General features: G+C 34.0%; 1 protein-coding gene across 1 annotated transcript in view; it reads right to left on the reverse strand.

The window, feature by feature from the left end:
- The window catches only part of LOC135847264 (arrestin domain-containing protein 3-like), a 95665-nt gene that overhangs the window by 36935 nt on the left and 46390 nt on the right, over nt 1–12340 (reverse strand). Inside the window, exon 4 of the mRNA XM_065366721.1 lies at nt 6121–6251. Coding sequence (XP_065222793.1) covers nt 6121–6251 — 131 coding nt within the window. The remainder of the gene's footprint in view (nt 1–6120; nt 6252–12340) is intronic.

The following is a 12340-nucleotide window of genomic DNA, read 5'->3' on the forward strand; positions in this document are numbered from 1 at the left end:
TACACATTTTCTCATATTCTGGTGTTTCGTGTCTGGAAACACTATTTTTTTTCTCTCTTTTTCTTTGTCTATGCATAAAACAAACGTAGCTAGCTGTTATACCGCGAAATGGCAATACGTCGTCGGTGTATATACAAAAGCTTTATCTGAGATTATTTAAATTCCTCGCAGCCAAAACATAAAATAACACGTCGAATTTAAGGATATTTTTTCAAATGTTTATCTATGTTGCAGCATTATGGACCACTGTATTTGAGAATGTGCTCAAGATTTTTGTACACATTTTTTTTTGCTCATGATTTGAAAAAAAATTAATAAATTAATAATTTTCGAAATACCTACAAGTTTCTGAGAAGGTACGTTTAAAAATAATTCTAAATGAAAAAAAAATTCTAAAAATGACAGATTTGTAACCCCAGTTAAAATTGTTTTGCCAAATAATACACATTTTACAGCTATTAAACGACACACAGATGCCATAGAGAATATTCAAAATATGCATCCCTTTTTTGCCAAACAATCGAGAAAACCCGACCAGATAAAATAAAATACCATCGGTAAAGAATTAAAATATTCGACTCGGTTGTTTGCGGATGTTGAAAAAGATGACGACGTCGCCAATTCGAGACGTTTTGGAAATAGGAATATAAAAGAAATAAGGTACCTATATTCTTCTCGAATTCGAACAATACGCCAAACGGTTGGTTCAATAAAACGCGAAAATAATTGGAAAAAATTGACGTTATTTGAAAATACACGCCGAAAGAAGCGGCCATAAATTCGCAAATACATAGGAACCGGCTGTTCTTAAAATTAAATTATCGGCGATAAAATTTACGCGTTTTCGATTGCACTTTTATTACGAGAAATTTACACGTTTCAGCTTGTCGTCCTATAGTCATGGAAAAAACCCCCCACTACAGTAAAATAATATATATACTTACTAGAAAAACTATGAAACCGTGTCATTATTCAATAGTCGGGTTCGAAATAGCTGACGTTATGCCCGGATATACTTTTATTTCACCTCTGAAAATGGCAGCTTTTTCAAATTGTTTTCAGTTTAAGCGTTTTTTTTCAAGTTTTAATTCCTTTTTTATCGAATGAGTACCTACCTTTTTTACTCGATATCTTTGTAGGTAGGTATTCGAAATTTAAATGAGCTTTCGAGGTGAATAGAACAAGCTATACGAGTGTATTTTTCGAGTCCTAAGAGAGTTGCGAAACTCAAGAGGATACTACAAGATAGATGGTTCAACAGAGAAATGGTTAAGTATTTTTTTTTTGCAAAAGCAACGATTTTAGGAAAAGTCCATTTTTCCGATTGGAATTTTCTTTGGCAATACTTCAAAAGAAATAGTATAGCATTAAATTATAGTCTTTCAAATAACGAACTATACGAGTGATTCCGTAGAGAAAAAAATGGTAATCGTTTGAATTTGAACCATCATTCAGATCTTTCACCAAATAGGACTCCTTAATAGTTCATATTCCAGTATAATCTTCAAATATTCGAAATGAAGATCTGCGAGATATCGTTTGAGAAATTAATTAATCTCCTCGTGCAATACGATTTTTATCCTTAAGTATCTTATTTTATTTTTTTGCTGCGATTTAGATTTGAGTAGTAATTTTTGTTAGACCTATAAACGTTTTATATTCTCTATCCATTTATTTGATTAGGTACCTAGGTCTGAATTTGGCTTCATGGATTTATACTTGAAGCATACTAACATTTCTTATACCTACTTATACAAAAGAATATAAAAGACCTTCAAGTTGATTTTTTTTTTTTTTGCTTAAAATATAATATAATATTGGAGTGAAATTCTAGGTGAAATTCATTTCGCATAAAGATTATTTATTGTCGGCGTAGCGTGGTGAAAAGAAATAACTGGAACGCGACGAAAACAAAATTAATTAGAAACGAGGCCGATTAATCTCGTAAACGAATGAAATTAATTGAAGATTTAAATTGTGACTGATCAAACGACGAACGTAGAAAATTTTAATTTTCTCGAGCACAGAATCATTGGACTTGAAGTATACAAGTAAATGTAAAAGAAACCGATCGAAATCTTTGTGTAAAAAAAGAAGCCCGTAAAAATAATTAAATAAAAACTAAATTATTCGACTTGGCTTTAGAATAAATTTGCATAGAGTCCGTTCAGCTATCGAAAGAGATTAAAATTTTTTACCAGTGAAGAAATTCAGACGTAGAACGTGTACTGGTTGGGAGGAGAAAAACACGTATTTTGAATAGGTGTCTTTTAAAAATAAAAATTACCGAACGTTGGACTAATTTTTTTTTTTTGGAGTGTTGTTCAAATGTAAGAGGTTTTTCAATCGTTTAATGGTGTGCAATTTAATTTGATCGAGTTTCTTTATGAAGTCTAGGTCTGCTATATGAAAATTCTACGTGTAAAATCGAAGCATTAACGTTTTTCTTTCTTTCAAGGTCACATTTGAATTTTTTCCACGTTTTTTGTTAAATTTAACAACAACAAAAAATTGAATGAGTGGGAAAAAATTCAATTTTCTTGAGTGAGATCAATTTTTTTTTCGAAGGAAAAATTTACGAGTGAACTTTCTTATTTTTACCTACTTTTTGAATTAAAAAAAAGTAGGTACCTACCAATGCAATTCTGCAGAAATTTTGAGAAAAGTTCAAAGAAAATGTTTTTGAAAGGTATAATTCTTAGAGGCAAATTCTGACTTTTTGTTCTAAAATTGAATTTGACAATTCAGTTCAAAAATTGAACACTGCTACAAATAAACAGCAATTCAGAGGAACAGTCAAACATCAATGATCAGATCCGAGATATTAGATTCAATACAGAAAACCTGACAGCCTGACTACATCTTGTCTGGCTTGACTAGATCCGGTCATGAGACCTGTTTGATCTGATCAGATTTAGATTCAGACATTTTCCGGATGCAATTTAAAATTTGAAATTAGCAGAATTAATCAGGCCAGCTAGAGTTCTGATCGGACTAAATCTGTTCTGACTTAATTTGAGTCAATATTTTCCCTTTGGGCTCCTAGCGGAAAATTCATTCATTCGCTGCTTATTTATGTATTTGTTGCCTCAATTGAATCTGATCTGATTATGTTAGATCCGGACATTCCTTTGGTTCAATTCGATTTGATCAGATCTCAGATCGAACTTTTTGTAGAATTTGATCAGATCAGATTAGATCCAATTCAGAAAATCAGACTACATCATCTCGTCAAATCTGAATAGATCCGAGCAAGCTTGATTGATAAGATCAGATCAGCTCTGCGCGTTCTCTAGATACTTACCTACAATTTGATTTGACTAAATCTCAGATAGAATTTTTTTTTGGATTAGATCTGTTCAGACGTGAGCTAGTCCAATACAGAAAGCTCGCTTGTATCTTGTCAGATATATGAATATCTTGCATCAGATCAGATCTACACATTCTCCAAATCCAATTTAATCAGACCAGATTTGACTATAGTGCAGAGTTTTGATCAAACTAGATCTCTTCTGAACTGATCAGATCAGATTAGATCAGATCAGATTTAGGCATTCCATTCATCTAATTTGATCTAGTCAGATCTGACCCGATCGAAATTTTAATCAGATTAAATCTGTTTAGACCAAATATTGAATTAAATAGAGGGAACCTGATCGGATCTTATAAAATCAGATCATATTCAGACATTCCCTGAATACAATTTTATCACATTAGATCTGATCACGTCAAAATTTTGACCAAATTAGATCTGTTCAGATCTGATCAGCGATCACATTTAACCAGGGAGACCTAATTGGATCTGATCAGACTCGTTTCATCAGTGATGTGGTCAGATCTAGTGAGATCTAAATATTTCCCAGACCTAATCAGATCAGAGCTTTGATCAGATATGATCTATTTAGACCGGATCAGATCTAATCTTTTTCATTAGCGATGCAACAATTTGTCTATTACAAGACATTTTAGCAGAAATCATCATTTTAGTGGTATTTTTTTGTAACAATTTTGTACCTACCTAGTACCATACGTATTAGCTCAAATCTTGCAATATCGTATCATTTATCTGCATACTTTCAACTACAATTTCAACTGTTCTTTTTTTTTGAATTTTGAATTTTGATAAATTTCCAATGTTGAGTGTTGAGGTAATTTTTTTCGATTACAACAGATCAATTCATTTGTTGGAAATTGATCTGATCGAGAGATTAATCTTTTAATCATAATATTTTTTTTTGTATTTTCACAAAAAATTCAGTTTTTATCCTTTTAAATACACATGTACTTGGTCTTAAAAAGTTCAGAATAACCTTCATTTATTACGTATTACATATTTTTTTGAACGAAAGGTTCAATTGATTTTGATGTAATTTCTTATGAGTGCCTACTTTTTTCAAACAACAATTTTTTGGTTCCAATGAGATCAATCACCTTAGATCGATACCTGTTCAATATACCAGATACCTAAATAAATGAAATCTATTTCAATGATCATTATTGTTCGATTCGATCCACTATTTTAGACTCCTACCTCAAATATGAGTTGAATTATGAGGCTGTTCAACCAAACCTAGCCTAACCTAACGTTTTCAATGTAAATGATGAAAATTTGTTGGTCCCCCCTTCCCCCAATCTCCCTTAATAGGTAGGTACCTACACATTTTTAATTAAATCGTAGATACATACACATTCAGTAAGCCCATTCCGCACTTCCCTTGCTCTATGAAGATAGGTACCAAAGTCGATGAACTTCACAAGCTGTTTATAGCACTAAACGAAATTCACCACCTTGTCTAATGTCCAATGTTATTTATTTCAGCGTAAAATAGTGAAAAGATACCTGCACCCGTCTGAAATCTTATAAACAACAAAATCGTGAAAAATTTCTTCCGAACTTTTCCAAACTCTCAAGGTCTGTTTCATTTGCCCTTTTATCTCGCTAGGTACCTTCATCTAAGTTAGAATGAAAAAATTTCATTCATACGAGATACGCGTAGTTCTTCTTCGTATGTATCTGCCCATTACTCGTCACAATCCGTAACAATATCCGCTGCCCAATCAAACCTATCAACTTGATACGAGAAACGTGTATTTTATTCATCAAAAGGTAAGGTAACTTTTCAAACACATATAGCTTTCCGTCGTTTCACTGTCAAACAAACACCTCGTATGTGTCAACGTAAAAGATATCTCACCATTTTGGTATAGTATAGGTACGGTATTTGCAGAATCGTGACCTTAATAAATATACCTATCGTCGTATAGTAACAAATCCAACAAAAAAAACAAGAAAATGTGCTGAAAATTTCCAACAAAAATACCCACGACGTAGTTGTGGATAGACTACTGTAGGCATATGGTATCATAATGATGGCTAAGAAAGTACCAATATCTACTTACATAGAAATACCTACTACTATGTACCTAAACCAACTAAATACCAACGACGATGCAAACTGTGTCGTAAAATAATTAAATAAAGAAGGTAGTTCATTCCTGGGTATAACTCAGTTGATATTCATGTTTTAATATTATCTCGTAGCGTAATTTTTAGAGAAAAGCAGCAAAGAATGCATATTCCTGGCGCAGAACCCGTTTGCACCAGAGAATAAGTATTTTTAAAGCAACCGACGAAAATTTCCGCTCTGCATGATAGATATGGGAGACTGGGGTTAAATGCTTCAAGGGTGAAGTGTCATACTCGCCAAATCTCCATCTGTATGTGATGCAACCTAGCGAAATTTGAGGTGAAGTGTCACTACAAAAAAATCATAGAGTAATTTTTAAAATTGCTCAAAAGTATGAGGTTTCTAAAATTTTGAAAAAATCTCAAATATGCGCAAAAGATCTCTCTATCTCATGATGCAATTAAATTCAAGACTGTTTTTTTAGAGAAAAAAAAATAAAATGTAAAAAGTGTGACGCATTGCACCTCAGTCTCCTCTATATTGCTAGGATACATTTTGCAAGCTCGTTAGCATGCCGAATAGATTCTAGGTAAAGGTAACCGAGTAAAATGCATTATTATTGACTCGAAAACAATCTTTTCTAAAATATTAAATTGTACTCGCGATTGTTTGCGTTGTAACGAACTGTAAAATAAAATTGTCATTTACTTACTTTTATATAATACCTGATGTAACCTGGTTTACTTTCAAATGAACACGGTAACGAGGATTCCGGCAACTGGAATTTAAAAGCGTACTGATGGATTCCGCGAGGTAATATTGGAACACTACTTTCGTATTTTTCTGAAACATAAAATATTTACTCAATCATTCCTAATTTCATTACGTTACAGAAGAAACTTTGTCGAACGTAAATATTTGTGCTCTCGTTAACGTGTACCTAGCTTTGCCTGTACCTAGCTAGAGTTACCTGCATTTGCGAATACTACGTATAGGTACCTAGGTACCTTTTTTATACGTTTTTTCGATTTTGTTCTATCATTATTCTAAACGCCGTAAATAATGAGTGCTGTATTGTAGGTAACGATGAATATGAAGTACCAATACAATGTAAATACCTCTATTCGATTCGCGTCTCGCGAATAGGTAAGTTTGAAATAAATCATGTATTTTCAAATAGAACATCAACATCGTTGCTCAATAATGCGAGCTTCGTTAAGTTATATCATATTCACAACCAGCACGAAAATTCTCACGACGAGCAGTAATACTGTGTGAAAATGATCAATTACGAAACAAGAGGAAATTCTCGGTCTCTTAGTCACTGATTTCGCATATATTTTTTTTTCTTCTTCAGAGAAAATATGAGTACCCATAGACCAGCTATAGGTAAAGAAAAAATTTGAGAATCCAACAAAATTTTCAATTTTCCAAAATTCCACCGATAAATAAAATTGTAGATCACAATTTTCATACCAGAGTAAAAAGTAGTGTTCACATTGAAGTTCCAAATCCTCATTTGAAACAAAACAGACTTTCACTACAAATAAAAGAACCCCCCCCCCCCGCTGTACGGATGTAATAATCTTGTATATAACCCCCCCCCCCCCATCGTCACAAAACTCACAAGGGAACCTTTTGAACTCCATGGTACACAGAGATTTGAACGAAACCATGCTAGATCGAAAGATGATATTCTAAGAGTTCCTTAATCAAAATTTCAGGTCCTTAAAACAGCTACCTATATTATTCAAGTTTCTTTTTTTTTTTGAGAAAAGTGAACCAATTACCAATTTTTTAAAGCTTTTGAAAACTTTGAATTTCATGTGAAAATTTCTTAATATTGAGTTCCTGTGAGCTCCAGAACTAATTTTAAATTTTCTAATTTGGAGTCCCAGAAAATTTCAAAATTATATTGTTATGGTGCAATCTGCCTCCACCTGCTAGGTGATAGATCTTAGGGTAACCCTTTATGCGATGTGATTTATTGCTATTTAGTAAAGAGGGTTCCAGTAACATGGGAAAATATTATAACATAGAGAGTGAACAATACCTTTCAATAGTCAAGGAGGCACGAGCTTCTGTCGATTGAAAGGTATCATCACTTAGTTTTTGCGATTGGCCGTGGCAAGATCCTCGTCGAAGTATGTGGTCAAGGAGTAATTTGTATGTGTGACAACAGGCCTAGGCCTAAGTTACATTATTTCAGGTTAACCCACCTCGCGTGTGTTTAAGATAATATTTTGATTTTATCGTAATCGTTGGTAGTTATTAATTAATTCTCTGAGGTAATGATCCCACGATTATAACCTTTGCGGTCATATCAAGATATTCCTAGGCATCTTGAATGAAGCGTGTGATACATGTGTCTCTTCGTAAAGCAGCCACTGACAGCCACTATTATTGGGGTAGGCTAAGGAAAAGAGGTGGTGTGACAGTGAGCAGTGTTTGGTAAGTGTGAACTTACATGGTGGTGTCTCCACTATATTAATTATAGCTTTATTGTAATTAATAGATGATGTCAATAGACGTGAGGGATGGAGCATGGATTCCTCACTCACGTCATTATGAACCTATTTCGCATACATAGCTTTAGTAAATTGCTCGGCTAGTAAGGTATCAATTCCATGTATAATTGCCATGATATGCCAGGAGATCCTATCTGTCTAGATTGAACGCATTTAATAAATAAATAACATATTACAATATGTTATAAATAATGTAGATGTAGTGAATGTCTTGACCGAATAAATCCTTTGTACATAAATGGTATTTAAATGTTGATCATTTCTGTACTTGATGACTTAGAATCTTTAGTGGTCACTCAAGAGAACTCCCATCTGAGCTAGTCGAGAGTCGAATAAATCTCCCCCCTAAGGTGATATTTATGAGAGAAACCATCGAAACAGTAATGAGTAATTACACCAATCATCGCTGATCATTATCAATTCTAAGATAACAATATGGAAATTTTATATTTTAATTAATTTTTATTTTTATTTTTTTTATTTTTTGAGAATACCCTATAATTGCAGGAGAAAATTTGGGATTTTAACCGACGCAAAATCGAGCTAGTTATAAAATATTTACGTTAATTGATCGAATGGGTCACAAAAATGGCGAATCTGAAATAATAGGTGCTCATTTTCATTTTCACTCTACATTATACAGCATTTTTTCGACTAGAATCCAAAAATCTACTAGAGGCCCCAAAATTGTTTGAAACAATCACCAATCAACTCGGGTGATCGAAAATTGAGTTCAAACCAAATTTCAGCTTTCCAGGTCGATTTACATAATTAAATTTCAATTTATTCCTATATTTTGACTCAAATTTGAATTTCTGAAATAAAATTTAAATTTTCTAATTTAGAGCTCCTGCAAACTCCGCAATGTATTTTAAATTTTGTAATACTTTTGTAGTGCTTCTGTGACCTTCAAATTTTGTTTATTAATTTGGGATCTAAAGAGAAACGTTTTTCATACAACATTTTATTCAAGTGGCTATGAGAGGGGGAATGTACCTACGTCCCCAGAAACTTTTATAGGTGTTAGATTGAGGAATCTGATGATGAAATAAATAAATTGAGTGATCGGGCCTTTTTTTTTCAAAAACAGTATTCAACGAAAATTTTCTGTATCTGTCAAATTATCGATACTTGTATTTTTGGAACCACTGAACGTGATTTTTTTATCTTCAATATTTTTTACTTTTCTGAAGATTTGAAGGTGATTTTTGACAATTTCAATTCAGTGTTAAGTATTTAAAAATAAAGAAATTGTTGTAAAGTCTCCTCTCCAATGAAAATTTTAAATCAATGTATACGTTTTTTGGTCAAGTTTAAGTACTCAATGCTCAATCAGACATGATCATTTGGATCATGTCTTCAGCTTGATCCGCATCAAGCCTGAGCTTTATGCAAGGAGTCCGAGTCATGCCCAGAACTACTGACAAATTAGCTAAAATAGGCCTGCAGGTTACCCTTACTTCGTAGGTATACGTATTCAAGCACACTATTAATGAAATGTTGACGAACTTTTGCTCAAAGATTTATCCCGCGAAAACCACCGGCAGGTACCTATAATCAAAACAAAGTGATTCCGCGCATTTCACAAATGTCATAACACCAGTCAACCTCAACTTGAAACTGGAAATGAAAAGCTCATCGTGTGTACAGAGCGAAACGTTACGCGTTGCATTTGACACTATTTTTCCCCTACTTATACTATAACAATAATAAACAACTCGGTAATTAATCATTCTGCCCAAATGGCTTAGTATATAAAGTTGTAAGGAGTTATTTTTCACGTCTGTGGCAGTAATTTTGCCCCAGTTTGACGTGTCGCCAATGATATTCTAAACGGCCATAGTAACAATTATTTGGAAAAACGTTTCGGCGGCTCGGATCCATTAACACTTTATCTGCTCGCTGCTTTGATAATGCCTATGCCCTATAAGGTTTACTTGAAAGGGAACCTTTACTGATACCGAGTTGAAATAAAGGGATCGTTCATCAAAATATCTCGAGCATTATTTTCATCCATACAAACAGTTCTTATTCCGCCCTTATTTGCTTATCGCATCCAGATACGTATATATACGCGAAATGGCGAAATCTCTCAACCGTAAAACGTAGCCTGATTCGTAATTGCGACGAATTCATATTCGAGCTACGTTCGATACACTTTTTTGCAAGTACAACTTTTTTTCCTTTTACTTTTGGAGCTTTATAATGTCGAATATCAAACAATTACCATATAAGCCTTTTTTTCTTCCTTTTTTTTTTTTTTAATAGGTAGGTATATGCACGGAAATTCGCTCTTTTTAATGAAAAAAATTTCGCAGATATTCAATTACGCGCTTCATTGAGCAGAAATAGTTAACGCTGACCGAATTCACGACGTGCACATGGTCTGGAAATTTTTACCCTTTAATACCGCGACAGCGAACCAGTGCTATAATTCGACGAAATAACCAAAGCTGTTTTCAGTTCTCGTTCTTGTACTGTATACCATATAGCTTTTCCACAGTAGCTAAGTCATACTATCGTCGATTTATTGATTTTTTTTTGTTTTATAACTTTTCTGTCTGGTTTTGTAATTAAAATAAGTATCAGCTATTCGAGTCTGACATCGTTATTGCCATATTTTTACGACTGTGTCCCAAATACGTATTTAGGTACTAATATTTTCACAGATATTGGTAGTTTTTTCTTCGACTCCCAGCGTATGATAATCGATTATTATATTGGAGTACCTACCTACCTATATGTATACTTCTACGATCAGAAATTGTTATTGCCCAATCACCTAAAAATAAACGGATACTTGAACTTGGTGACTCTAAAAAGCTCAGAATCGAAATTCACACTACATGTTCATAGCCTAGTTTGTCTTTTGTTTTCTTAAAATTGGCAAGCTGGTGAGGAATTGCGTTCAAATTAATAGAAAAAACGAATATTCATATCAATGTTCTTGAAAACTTGACAAACGACCTCATACAATATACCACTTCAGTTTTAAATTGTCTTATCGAAACTATACCTATGCCCTAAATGCCCTTGACAGGATTTGAGATATGATTTTGAGGCTATAAGTCAGCGCCTCTAATTTCATTCAGATTTTGACCAAATTCAGTGAAAAGCTCTCGTATATTTTGAGTTTAAAGTCACTCAAAAAGAATTTTAGCTCTGGAGGTGCTCCTGGAGTGAAGATCATTTGGGTCCTCAAACAGGAGGCATTTTCGAAGAAATTGCGGTTTTTTCGTTCTAGCACACTTCCAACCTGTTTTGTGAAAAATGGCCCACTTCCAAAAGATGATTTGATATGCTACGTGGACCAAGGCCATTGACATTAAAATTCAAGTCCATTTTTAGGGTTCTACTGAGCGGTTGAAAATTTGCAAGTTGCTTATTTTTGGGCGAGTTGAAGTGTTATATATTTCGATTTAATTAGCCCAAAAATCGAAAGATATTTTTGCAGCTGCAGTGATTCCAATCTTTTGGTCATTGTTGCAAATCTCAAAAAACCAAAATTTGATTCGTTTTTTGCTATTTTTCAGAATTTTTTGTAATTTTCAATGATGTCCAAAACATTATTTTTCAAAGCTTGCAGGAGCTCCAAATTATACAGAATTGAAAATTTATTACGAAATTGCAATATAATTCTGGAATTTTCTGGGGCTCCAAATTACGAAATTGAAAAGTGATTTTGGAGTTCGCGGGAGCTCCAAATTACAAAATTGAAAATTAATTTCGAAGTTTGCAGGAGCTTTACAAAATTGAAAAAGTCAATTTCAGAGTTCGAAGGAGCACCAAATTAGAAAATTGAAATGTATGTAATTTTGGAGTTTGCAGGAGTTCCAAAATACAAAATTGAAAATGAATTTCAAAAGCTTCCAGAAGCTTCAAATTATGAGACTTTCAAATAAGTACCTACCTAAATTTTAGAGTTTCCAGGAGCTTCAACTTACAAAGTTGAAATGTAATTCGGGACTTTGCGGGAGCTTAAAGTTTGCAATTGAAAATCATTTTTCGAAGTTTGTAATTTAAAGGCTCTCGTCGTCGTCGTTGTCATGGTTCCTTGTCCTTTACAGGACATTGGAAATTGCATTTTTGTGGTACCCTACCAGGGTGAGGTGAATGCCTATATGCCACTGCAATTATTCTGGGGAATCAACGTTGTTTTGAGCTTTCACGTTGTTGGGGGTAATACCTATCTTTCCCTCCCTGGGGTGCCCTCTTCGTCCTAACACTCCCGAGGGCCCCACGTTGGGCGCTAATGTTGGGGGTAATACCTATCTTTCCCTCCCTGGGGTGCCCTCTTTGTCCTAACACTCCCTAGGGCCCCACGTTGGGCGCCAATGTTGGGGGTAATACCTATCTTTCCCTCCCTGGGGTGCCCTCCACGTCCTAACACTCCCAAGGGGCCCC

Source organism: Planococcus citri, chromosome 5, assembly GCF_950023065.1.
Source record: "Planococcus citri chromosome 5, ihPlaCitr1.1, whole genome shotgun sequence".
Classification (NCBI taxonomy): domain Eukaryota; kingdom Metazoa; phylum Arthropoda; class Insecta; order Hemiptera; family Pseudococcidae; genus Planococcus; species Planococcus citri.